The sequence below is a fragment of the Oncorhynchus masou genome, chromosome 15, assembly GCF_036934945.1.
Source record: "Oncorhynchus masou masou isolate Uvic2021 chromosome 15, UVic_Omas_1.1, whole genome shotgun sequence".
Lineage (NCBI taxonomy): Eukaryota > Metazoa > Chordata > Actinopteri > Salmoniformes > Salmonidae > Oncorhynchus > Oncorhynchus masou.
The window spans coordinates 25498668-25511233 of record NC_088226.1 but is presented as its reverse complement, the minus strand read 5'-3'; the positions used below and the strand labels follow the sequence as shown (position 1 = coordinate 25511233).

The 12566-nt window shown below is 41.9% G+C and overlaps 1 protein-coding gene across 1 annotated transcript in view; it reads left to right on the top strand.

Annotated features, from left to right (window-relative positions):
• cramp1 (cramped chromatin regulator homolog 1) overlaps window positions 1–12566 on the top strand; it is a 51898-nt gene that overhangs the window by 20464 nt on the left and 18868 nt on the right. The window contains 4 exon segments of the mRNA XM_064988904.1: window positions 2479–2642; window positions 7756–7830; window positions 7949–8030; window positions 8312–8422. Coding sequence (XP_064844976.1) covers window positions 2479–2642; window positions 7756–7830; window positions 7949–8030; window positions 8312–8422 — 432 coding nt within the window.

Here is a 12566-nt window from a genome sequence, read left to right as displayed (position 1 = left end):
CTCCTCTCATTACCTGTATTAATGGCACCTGTTTGAATTTGTTATCAGTATAAAAGACACCTGTCCACAACCTCAAGCAGTCACACTCCAAACTCCACTATGGCCAAGACCAAAGAGCTGTCAAAGGACATCAGAAACAAAATTGTAGACCTGCACCAGGCTGGGAAGACTGAATCTGCAATAGGTAAGCAGCTTGGTTTGAAGAAATCAACTGTGGGAGCAATTATTAGGAAATGGAAGACATACAAGACCACTGATAATCTCCCTCGATCTGGGGCTCCACGCAAGATCTCACCCCGAGGGGTCAAAATGATCACAAGAACGGTGAGCAAAAATCCCAGAACCACACGGTGGGACCTTGTGAATGACCTGCAGAGAGCTGGGACCAAAGTAACAAAGCCTACCATCAGTAACACACCACGCCGCCAGGGACTCAAATCCTGCAGTGCCAGGCGTGTCCCCCTGCTTAAGCCAGTACATGTCCAGGCCCATCTGAAGTTTGCTAGAGAGCATTTGGATGATCCAGAAGAAGATTGGGAGAATGTCATATGGTTAGATGATACCAAATATTACTTTTTGGTAAAAACTCAACTCGTCGTGTTTGGAGGACAAAGAATGCGGAGTTGCATCCAAAGAACACCATACCTACTGTGAAGCATGGGGGTGGAAACATCATGCTTTGCGGCTGTTTTTCTGCAAAGGGACCAGGACGCCTGATCCATGTAGAGGAAAGATTGAATGGGGCCATGTATCGTGAGATTTTGAGTGAAAACCTCCTTCCATCAGCAAGGGCATTGAAGATGAAACGTGGCTGGGTCTTTCAGCATGACAATGATCCCAAACACATTTCAAGGTCCTGGAGTGGCCTAGCCAGTCTCCAGATCTCAATCCCATAATAGAAAATCTTTGGAGGGAGTTGAAAGTCTGTGTTGCCCAGCAACAGCCCCAAAACAGCATGGAGGAATGGGCCAAAATACCTGCAACAGTGTGTGAAAACCTTGTGAGGACTTAAAGAAAATGTTTGACCTCTGTCATTGCCAACAAAGGGTATATAACAAAGTATTGAGAAACCTTTGTTATTGACCAAATACTTATTTTCCACCATAATTTGCAAATAAATTCATTAAAACTCCTACAATGTGATTGTCTGAATTTTTTCTCTCATTTTGTCTGGCATAGTTGAAGTGTACCTATGAACCAAATTACAGGCCTCTCTCATCTTTTTAAGTGGGACAACTTGCACAATTGGTGGCTGACTAAATACATTTTTGCCCCAGTGTTTAATATAATATTTTTAAATTTGATTATTTGTTTGTAATACTGACAATTACAACAATACAGAATGAACACTAACTTAATATAATACATCAATAATCAATTTAGCCTCAAATAAATAATGAAATGTGTTCAATTTGGTTTAAATAATGCAAAAACCTTGTGTTGGAGAAGAAAGTAAAAGTGAAATATGTGCCATGTTAAAATGTTAACGTTTAAGTTCCTTGCTCAGAACATGAGAACATATGAAAGCTGGTGGTTCCTTTTAACATGAGTCTTCAATATTCCCAGGTAATAAGTTCTGTTTGTAGTTATTATAGGACTATTTCCCTCTACCATTTGTATTTCATTAACCTTTGACTATTGGATGTTCTTATAGACATTATAGTATTGCCAGTGTAACAGTATAGCTTCCGTCCCTCTCCTCGCTCCTCCCTGCGCTCGAAACAGGAACACAACGACAACTGCCACCCTCGAAGCAGCGTGACCCATGCAGAGCAAAGGGAACAACCACTCCAAGGTTCAGAGCGAGTGATGTTTCAAACGCTATTAGCGCGCGCTAACTAACTAGCCATTTCACTTCGGTTACACCAGCCTCATCTCGGGAGTTGATAGGCTTGAAGTCATAAACAGCGCAGTGCTTGATGCACAACGAAGAGCTGCTGACAAAATGCACAAAAGTGCTGTTTGAATGAATGTTTATGCGCCTGCTTCTACCTACCACTGCTCAATCAGATACTTGTATGCTTGTATGCTCAGTCCAAATATATGCAACACAGGATACGCTAGGTAATATCTAGTAATGGATCCCCCGAGCTGACAATGTGAAAATCTCGTTCTGCCCCTGAACGAGGCAGTTAACCTGACCGTTCCTAGGTCGTCATTGAAAGTAAGAATGTGTTCTTAACTGACTTGCCTAGTTAAATAAAGGTTTATTTTATTTTATTTTTTTACAATCGGCTAAATCGGTGTCCAAAAGTACCGATTTCCGATTGTTATGAAAACTTGAAATCGGCCATTCCGATTAATCGGTCGACCTCTAACACACACAACCTACACTTATCGGATCTTCTCCAGTAACTCCAAAGTTTTAGGTCAGAGGACCAATTCTTGAAGTAGTGTTTGTCTTTTACCTGTATCTTTGTATGACATCTCATGTACACCAATACTAATTAACTGTAACCTTGGCTTTGAACCCCTCAGGTCGTAACCTCCCGCGGTCTCTGCTGGTGTCTGGGGGGGACTCAGATGGTGGGGTGTTTGCCGTTCCCACCACCCTGCCCCCCAACAGCTCCCGGCACTCCCGCATGTTCTCTCCCAACAAGGAGGCCGAGCTCGCCTTCCGACAACAGCTTGACTCAATCAACGTAAGGACGTTTTGCATACTCTCTCCATATTTTGTCTGTCTCAGAAAAATAAACTAGCTGGACTCTATCCATATCTCTTCATTCCTTCCAATCTTTTTATTTTCCCTCTTCAGGGATGCGAACTTGTCACTTTTGTAGATTTTTCGATATAGTGCATTCAAAAGTGTTCAGACCCTTTGACTTTTACCAAATTATGGTTCAGCCTTATTCTAAAATGGAATACATTTACTTTTTAAAATCATCAATCTACACACAATACCCCATAATGACAAAGCAAAAACAGGCTTTTGGAAATTCATGCAAATGTATTAAAAAAAAAAAACAAACAGAAATGCCTTATTCAGACCGTTTGCTATTTGAGCTCAGGTGCGTCCTGTTTCCATTGATTGTCCTTGATGTTTCGACAACTTGATTGGAGTCAATTTGTGGTAAATGCAATTGATTGGACACGATTTGGAAAGGCACACACCTGTCTATATAAGCTCCCATAGTTGACAGTGTATGTCAGAGCAAAAACCTAGTCATGAGGTTGAAGGAGTTGTCTGTAGAACTCCGAGACAGGATTGTGGGGAAGGGTACTAAAAAATGTTTGCTGCATTGAAAGTCCCCAAGACTGGGGCGAAAGTTCACTTTTGAAAGTTCACTTGACCCTAAGCACACAGCCAAGACAACGTAGGAGTGGCTTCAGGACAAGTTTCTGAATGTCCTTCAGTGGCCCAGCCAGTGCCTGGACTTGAGCCTGGTCGAACATCTCTGGAGAGACCTAAAAATACCTATGCAGCGATGCTCCCCATCCAACCTGACAGAGCCTCATGGTCATGCAACAATAAATGCGCTCCTTAAGTGACGTGGCAGGGCTAGGTCTGTGTAGAACGCGGCATGTAGAGAGGGATGACGCAAGAAGCGGTGTAAACTATGAAATGGATGTTACACAAAGCATATCACATTTAACCTCTTGAAACTCTAGGGGCGCAATATCATTTTTGGATAAAAAGACGTGCCCGTTTTAAGGGCAATATCTTGTCACAAAAAGATGCTCGACTATGCATATAATTGATAGCTTTGGAAAGAAAACACTCTGACGTTTCCAGAACTGCAAAGATATTTTCTGTGCGTGCCCTAGAACGTGAGCTACAGGCAAAACCAAGATGAAACGGCATCCAGGAAATCAGCAGGATTTGAGGCTCCGTTTTCCATTGTCTCCTTATATGGCTGTGAATGCGAGAGGAATGAGCCTGTTGTTTCCCCAAGGTGTCTGCAGCATTGTGACGTATTTGTAGGCATATCATTGGAAGATTGACCATAAGAGACCACATTTACCAGGTGTCCGCCCGGTGTCCTGCGCCGAAATTGGTGCGCAATCCTCAGCTGCAAGTATTTTTCCATGGAATTCAGAGAAGAAAGCAGGCTTCCACGAACGATATATCAATGAAGAGATATGTGAAAAAACACCTTGAGGATTGATTCCAAACAACGTTTGCCATGTTTCGGTCGATATTATGGAGTTAATTCGGAAAAAGTTTGACGTTGTAGGTGACTGAATTTTCGGTTTGTTTTGGTAGCCAAATGTGATGTACAAAACGGAGCGATTTCTCCTACACAAAGATTCTTTCAGGAAAAACTGAACATGTGCTATGTAACTGAGAGTCTCCTCATTGAAAACATCCGAAGCTCTTCAAAGGTAAATGATTTTATTTGTTTGGTTATCTGGTTTTCGTGAAAATGTTGCGTGCTAAATGCTACTCAAAATGCTAAGCTAGCTTAGCATACTCTTACACAAATTAGTGAATTGCTATGGTTCAAAAGCATATTTTGAAAATCTGAGATGACAGTGTTGTTAAGAAAAGGCTAAGCTTGAGAGGAGGCGCATTATTTTCATTTTATTTGCGATTTTCAGAAATCGTTAACGTTACATTATGCTAATGAGCTTGAGGCTATAACTGTATACAGGTTTTTTTCGTAGCCAAACGTGAACAAAACGGAGCGATTTGTCCTACACAAATAATATTTTTTTGAAAAACTGAACATTTGCTATCTGAGTCTCCTCATTGAAAACATCTGAAGTTCTTCAAAGGTAAATGATTTTATTTGAATGATTTTCTTGTTTTTGTGAAAATGTTGCTGGCTGAATTCTAGGCTTATAGCTATGTTAGCAATCAATACTCTTACACAAATGCTTGTTTAGCTATGGTTGAAAAGCATATTTTGAAAATCTGAGACAAAAGTCTAAGCTTGAGAGCAAATATTTTTATTTCATTTCATTTGCGATTTTCATGAATAGTTAACGTTGCGTTATGCTAATGAGCTTGAGGCTATAAATAGAATCCGGGATTGCGCGACGCAACAGGTTAACACACTAAACATCCAAACACCGTTATAGAAGGTAAAGTTAAAAACCCAAACCGATCCGTGCATCAATACCGGAATATAGTAAAATACCGTATACCGCCCAGCCCTAGGAGAGACATCTGGCTATCTCATCCAATTGGTTTTGAGGAGAGGATGCGAGGAGTGTGCAACAGATTCTCCCACTGTTATTCCAATATCAAGTTGTGAGCAGCCAACTGCATCCCCTAACCAGCCATTACCTTACTCAGCTGCTTCTCTCTATCCGTTCTTTCGGCACACCTCCATCAGTTTTCAAATGTTATTTACTGTGATGACGAGCTGGGGCTAGCAAACAGTGATGGGATTTATGTTACATTTGTTCAATCATTGGAGCAGCTCGCTGCATAAGTGAAGTGCATACGTACAGTCAGGTCCATAAGTATTTGGACAGTGACACAATTTCCATTTTGGCTCTGTGCACCCCCAAAATGGATTTGAAAGGAAACAATCAAGATGTGCTTTAAGTGTAGACTTTCATCTTTAATTTAAGGGTTTTGTCAAAAGAAAAAAGTATCAGAATTACAACCATTTTTAACGTAGCCCACCAATTAGAGGCTCAGAAGTAATTGGACAAATAACATGCATTTAAATGGTGTGTATTAATACTTGGTTGTAACTCCTTTGCAGTCAATGACTGCCTGAGGTCTGGAACCCATAGACATCACCAGATGCTGGGGTTCTACCCTGGTGATGCTTTGCCAGGCCTTTACTGCAGCTGTCTTCAGTTCCTGCTTGTTCTTGAGGTGTTTTACCTTCACGTGAAATGCATGTTGGGACGGCAGGGTGTCCTAGTGGTTAGAGCGTTGGACTAGTAACCGAAAGGTTGCAAGTTCGAATCCCTGAGCTGACAAGGTTCAAATCTGTCGTTCTGCCCCTGAACAAGGCAGTTCCTAGGCCGTCATTGAAAATAAGAATTTGTTCTTAACTGACTTGCCTAGTTAAATAAAGGTAAAATAAAATAAATGTTCAATTGGATTCAGGTCAGGTGATTGAACATTCCACTACCTTGCCTTAAGATGGGTTCATTTCGTGGTATGCTTCAGGTCATTGTCCATCTGCACTGTGAAGTGCGTCCAATGAGTTTTGATGCATTTGGCTGAATCTGAGCAGATAATATAGCCCTAAACACTTCAGAATTCATCCTGCTGCTTTTTCCAGCAGTCACATCATCAATAAATACAAGGTAGCCAGTTCCATTGGCAATCATACATTCACACGCCATAACACTACCACCACCATGTTTCATAGATAGGTGTTTTTTTTTGTTTTTGTTTTTATCTTGGCAAACTCTGATCTGGTCTTGTTTTTGAGGCATAGCAATGGTTTACATCTTGTGGTAAACCCTCTATTTACTCTGGTGAAGTCTTGGTTGTTGACTTTGACACAGATACTCCTACCTTCTAGAGGGTGTTCTTGATCTGGCCACCTGTGAAGTGGTTTTTCTTCACCAGGGAAATAATTATTCTGTCATCACCACAGTTGTTTTCCGTGGCCTTCCTGGCCTTTTAGTGTTCCTGAGCTCACCAGTGTTTTCTTTTAAAGAATGTACCAAATAATTTTCGCCACACCTAATAAGTTTTGTGTTTTTTTGTGTGTTTTTTTTGTTGCCTAATGATGGCTAGTTTCACTGGCAGTGCATGCTCTTTGGACTTCTCATTGCATGCTCTTTGGACATATCTCAATATTAACAGCAACAGATTCTAAATGCAAATGCCACTTAAAAAGGGATGACCACATATATATAAAAAGTGCTGTAATTCCTACACCATTCACCCGATTTGGATGTAAATACCGTCAAAGTAAAGCTGTAAGTCTGCACTTTCAGCTCATATTTAAAATTTAATTTCAACTCATGCTGTGGTAGACAGCTAAAATAATATCTTGGTCAATATCCAAATATTTATGGACCTGATTCTTTATTTTGCCTGTAGATGAAAAACTGAGTACACTGACCCTCACGCTTATGTCTTCAACAGTTAATGCCACAAGTTTCTAGCCCAAACCCTTTTCTACAGCGAATTGGTGCACGTTACATCATTTTATAAACCATGTTGCAGGCCCTTTTTAAACTACTTGTGGGCCGCAAGTGTTTGGTTCGATAACAAATGACCTTGTTTAGTAATGTTACCTGGCTAGTTAGATATCAACATGGTACCTTGGCTATGCACATGTTTGGATGGTACAGGAAAAATGTGAAAGGGATAGATAGCCTACTCAAAGAGATGCTTCAAAGGTAGGATGCATATGCCTAATCAATGTAATTCTAAGCGAAATCTGAATCATATGTTTTTCTTCTGGTGTTCCTTAAATTATTTTTGGTGCCTAACTGTTGGGAGGTGTGTGTGTGTGTGTGTGTGTGTGTGTGTGATTGTGAGAGTGTAGGCTATGTGTGGAAAGTTGTAAGCAAAAGATGGTTTCATTTAGGGCAAACCTGAGTGTAACCTTTACTGCCACAATGAAACTGCAGATCATTATACATTTTATATTCCTTCCTACATTCCTCCTGCCTAATCACAGGTAGGCCTTTTGGATATGTGCAAATCAGCCATTTTCGACAGTCATTATTCTACTCGGTATCGTGATACTTGGTTTGGTATCCTATCGTTAGTAAATGTTGGTGTTGCGACAACCTCATTCTGAAAAAGGCCCATTTTTCTTGCAGTTTAGTTGTTGTTTTTTTAATCCTTTTTGGGGCCTCACCAATTTGTATCACTGCCTCTTACAGATGCAGTCAGACATTTTCCTGCCGAAACAAAGGAAAAACCGAAGCCGGCCACTTCGAAAACCCCTCGTGGTCCAAGTAAGTCTTTCATCTTAGTCCATTGTTTGGTGCACCTATTGAATTGACAGTTATTCTTAGGACAGCTTGAAATCTGAGCAGAATGTTTTCATGTGAAATTGTTGTTTTTGTTCCTCAGAGAACTCTGCTCCCCCGCACCACTGGAGACACTCCTCAACACGTCTGCTCCTTCTCCATCCTCTCCAACTCATCTGCCACAGGTATGCCACCTGTCAACAACCTATACACCTAGTTTAAAAATGATAAATTAATTAGAAAACATGCTTTTACTTACCTAGTAGGAATGTTTGAAGTATCGGTGAAACATTTTTTTTTTGTAAGTATGCTGCAGGAATAAAAAACACTGGGGAGCAGTAATATTTTGTGTTCAGGCCCAAAAATGTTTTATCCAACTATCTGAACAGGGCTAGAAGTCCTCAACCACACTCGCCTCCATAGTTTGGACTTGACTGACTTTTTTCTTCTTACTGTTCCCCCCCAGGAACAGGCTCCTTCCGGCCAATCCAGCCCCGTCTCTCACCCTCCACCCGTCCCCTCCTCCCCAGAACTCTGCCTATTACCTCTGGCCCTGGGATGTCCAGTGAGCTCTCCAGTACGTACCGCTTCTCTTTACCTGTTCAGGGCCTGAAACTAACTTTTTGGTCCATCAGCCACTGTGGCAGGGAGATTTAAAAAATCTACCAGCTACTCAGATTTCTTTCCAAAATTACACAGAAATGATCAAATAAAACCGATAAGCATGCTTTGATGTTTCTAAAACAAATGTATTACTATTAAATAGCCAAGACACGAGGACAAAGTCTCACTTGAGTAGACTTTAGACCTACCTTGGTGCCTGTGCGCAGCTGTGCTGCTGCGCTATACAGGATTCGTAGTTTTTTAACTTTTTGCGATTCATTTACCAGCTATTTATTTGTTATAATGACAATTAAAACAATACTGAATTAACACTTATTTGAACTTAATATAATACATCAATAAAATCAATTTAACCTCAAGTAAACAAAGTGTTGGAGAATAACGTAAAAGTGCAATATGTGCTATGTAAGAAAGCTAACGTTTCAGTTCCTTGCTCAGAACATGAGAACATATGAAAGCTGGTGGTTCCTTTTGACATGAGTCTTCAATTTTCCCAGGTAAGAAGTTTTCTGTTATTATAGGACTATTTCCCTCTATACCATTTGTATTTCATTAACCTTTGACTATTGGATGTTCTTATAGGCACTTTAGTATTGCCAGTGTAAAAGTATAGCCTCTGTCCCGCTCCTCCCTGGGCTCGAACCAGCAACACCACGACAACAGCCACCACACCGAAGCAGCGTTACCCATGCAGAGCAAGGGAAACAACCACCCCAAGGCTCAGAGCGAGTGAAGTTTCAAACGCTATTAGGGCACGATAACTAGCCAGCCATTTCACTTCGGTCACACCAGCCTCATCTCGGGAGTTGATAGGTTTGAAGTCATAAACAGCGCAATGCTTGACGCACAACGAAGAGCTGCTGACAAAACGCACGAAAGTGCTGTTTGAATTAATGTTTACGCGCCTGCTTCTGCCTACCACTGCTCAGTCATACTTAGATACTTGTATGATTGTATGCTCAGTCAGATTATATGCAACACAAGACAAGCTAGATAATATCTAGTAATATCATCAACCATGTGTAGTTAACTAGTGATTATGATTGGGGCGGCAGGGTAGCCTAGTGGTTAGAGCGTTGGACTAGTAACCGAGCTGACAAGGTGTTTACTTGAGGCTAAATTGATTTTATTGATGTATTATAAACCCGAGCTGACAAGGTACAAATCTGTCGTTCTGCCCCTGAGCAGGCAGTTAACCCACTGTTCCTAGGCCATCATTGAAAATAATTATTTGTTCTTAATTCACTTGCCTAGTTAAATAAAGGTAAAAAACAAAACAAATTTTTTTTTTTTTTTTTTAGAAGATAAGTTTAATGCTAGCTAGCCAACTTACCTTGGCTTACTGCATTTGCGTAACAGGCAGTCTCCTTATGGAGTGCAACGAGAGAGAGGCAGGTCGTTATTGCGTTGGACTAGTTAACTGTTAGGTTGCAAGATTGGATCCCGAGCTGACTGTGAAAATCTGTCCTTCTGCCCCTGTACGAGGCAGTTAACCCACCGTTCCTAGGCCGTCATTGAAAATAAGAGTGTGTTCTTAACTGACTTGCCTAGTTAAATAAAGATGAAATAAAGGTGGGGGGAAAAAATCGTCAAATCAGCTCCCAAAAATACAGATTTCCGATTGTTATGAGAACTTGAAATCGGCCCTAATCAATCGGCCATTCCGATTAATCGGTCGACCTCTAATATATAAACGTATTATATTTTTTATATATGACGTGTGTGTGTGTGTGTGTGTGTGTGTGTGTGTATATATTGCACACACACACACACACACGTAGTCAGTCTACATACACCTTGGCCAAATACATTTAAACTCAGTTTTTCACAATTCCTGACATTTAAACCTAGTAACAATTCCCTGTTTTAAGTCAGTTGAGGTCAGCATAATAGTAGAGAGAATTATTTATTTCAGCTTTTATTTCATCACATTCCCAGTGGGTCAGTAGTTTACATAAACTCAATTAGTATTTGGTAGCATTGCCTTTCAATAGTTTAATTTGGGTCAAACGTTTCGTGTAGCCTCCCACAAGCGTCCCGCATTAAGTTGGGCGAATTTTGTCCCATTCCTCCTCGACAGTGCTGGCCTGTGCTGACTTCAACCCCATCGAACACTTTTGGGATAATTTGGACTGATTTGACTGCGAGCCAGGCCTTATCGCCCAACATCAGTTCCCAACCTTGTGGTGAAATCCTGCATGGAGCCTTCACTGTGCGCTGTCACTTTAAGAGCACATCAGCAGTAAGGAAGGAGGAAATAAAGACAGCTCTTCCAGCTCTCTGGGTGTCAAATCAAATTTTATTTGTAACATACACATGGCTAGCAGATGTTAATGCGAGTGTAGCGAAATGCTTGTGCTTCTAGTTCCGACAATGCAGTAATAACCAACATGTAATCTAAATAACAATTCCAAAACTACTGTCTTATACACACAAGTGTAAGGGGATAAAGAATATGTACATAAAGATATATGAATGAGTGATGGTACAGAGCAGCATAGGCAAGATACAGTAGATGGTATCGAGTACAGTATATACATATGAGATGAGTGTAAACAAAGTGGCATAGTTAGTGGCTAGTGATACATGTATTACATAAAGATGCAGTAGATGATATAGAGTACAGTACATACGTATACATATGAGATGAATAATGTAGGGTATGTAAACATTATATTAGGTAGCATTGTTTAAAGTGGCTAGTGATATATTTTACATTTCCCATCAATTCCCATTATTAAAATGGCTGGAGTTGAGTCAGTGTGTTGGCAGCAGCCACTCAGTGTTAGTGGTGGCTGTTTAATAACAGTCTGATGGCCTTGAGATAGAAGCTGTTTTTCAGTCTCTCGGTCCCAGCTTTGATGCACTGACCTCGCCTTCTGGATGATAGCGGGTTGAACAGGCAGTGGCTCGGGTGGTTGTTGTCCTTGATGATCTTTATGGCCTTCCTGTGACATCGGGTGGTGTAGGTGTCCTGGAGGGCAGGTAGTTTGACCCCGGTGATGCGTTGTGCAGACCTCACTACCCTCTGGAGAGCCTTACGGTTGTGGGCGGAGCAGTTGCCGTACCAGGCGGTGATACAGCCCGCCAGGATGCTCTCGATTGTGCATCTGTAGAATTTTGTGTGCTTTTGGTGACAAGCCGAATTTCTTCAGCCTCCTGAGGTTGAAGAGGCGCTGCTGCGCCGCCTACACGATTCTGTCTTTGTGGGTGGACCAATTCAGTTTGTCTGTGATGTGTATGCCGAGGAACTTAACTTTACTACCCTCTCCACTACTGTTCCATCGATGTGGATAGGGGGGTGTTCCCTCTGCTGTTTCCTGAAGTCCACAATCATCTACTTAGTTTTGTTGACGTTGAGTGTGAATTTTCCTGACACCACACTCCGAGGGCCCTCAACTCCTCCCTGTAGGCCGTCTCGTCGTTGTTGGTAATCAAGCCTACCATGGCCCGTCAGGAAGTCCAGTACCCAGTTGCACAGGGCGGGGTCGAGACCCAGGGTCTCGAGCTTGATGACGAGCTTGGAGGGTACTATGGTGTTAAATGCCGAGCTGTAGTCGATGAACAGCATTCTCACATAGGTATTCCTCTTGTCTAGATGGGTTAGGGCAGTGTGGTTGAGATTGCATTGTCTGTGGACCTATTTGGGCGGTAAGCAAATTGTAGTGGGTCTAGGGTGTCAGGTAGGGTGGAGGTGATATGGTCCTTGACTAGTCTCTCAAAGCACTTCATGATGACGGAAGTGAGTGCTACGGGGCGGATGTCGTTTAGCTCAGTTACCTTAGCTTTCTTGGGAACAGGAACAATGGTGGCTCTCTTGAAGCATGTGGAAACAGCAGACTGAGATAGGGATTGATTGAATATGTCCGTAAACACACCAGCCAGCTGGTCTGCGCATGCTCTGAGTGCGCGGCTGGGGATGCCGTCTGGGCCTGCAGCCTTGCGAGGGTTTTCCTCACGTCAGCTGCAGTGAAGGAGAGTCCACATGTTTTCGTTGCAGGCCGTGTCAGTGGCACTGTATTGTCCTCAAAGCGGGCAAAAAAGTTATTTAGTCTGCCTGGGAGCAAGACATCCTGGTCCGTAACAGGGCTGGTTTT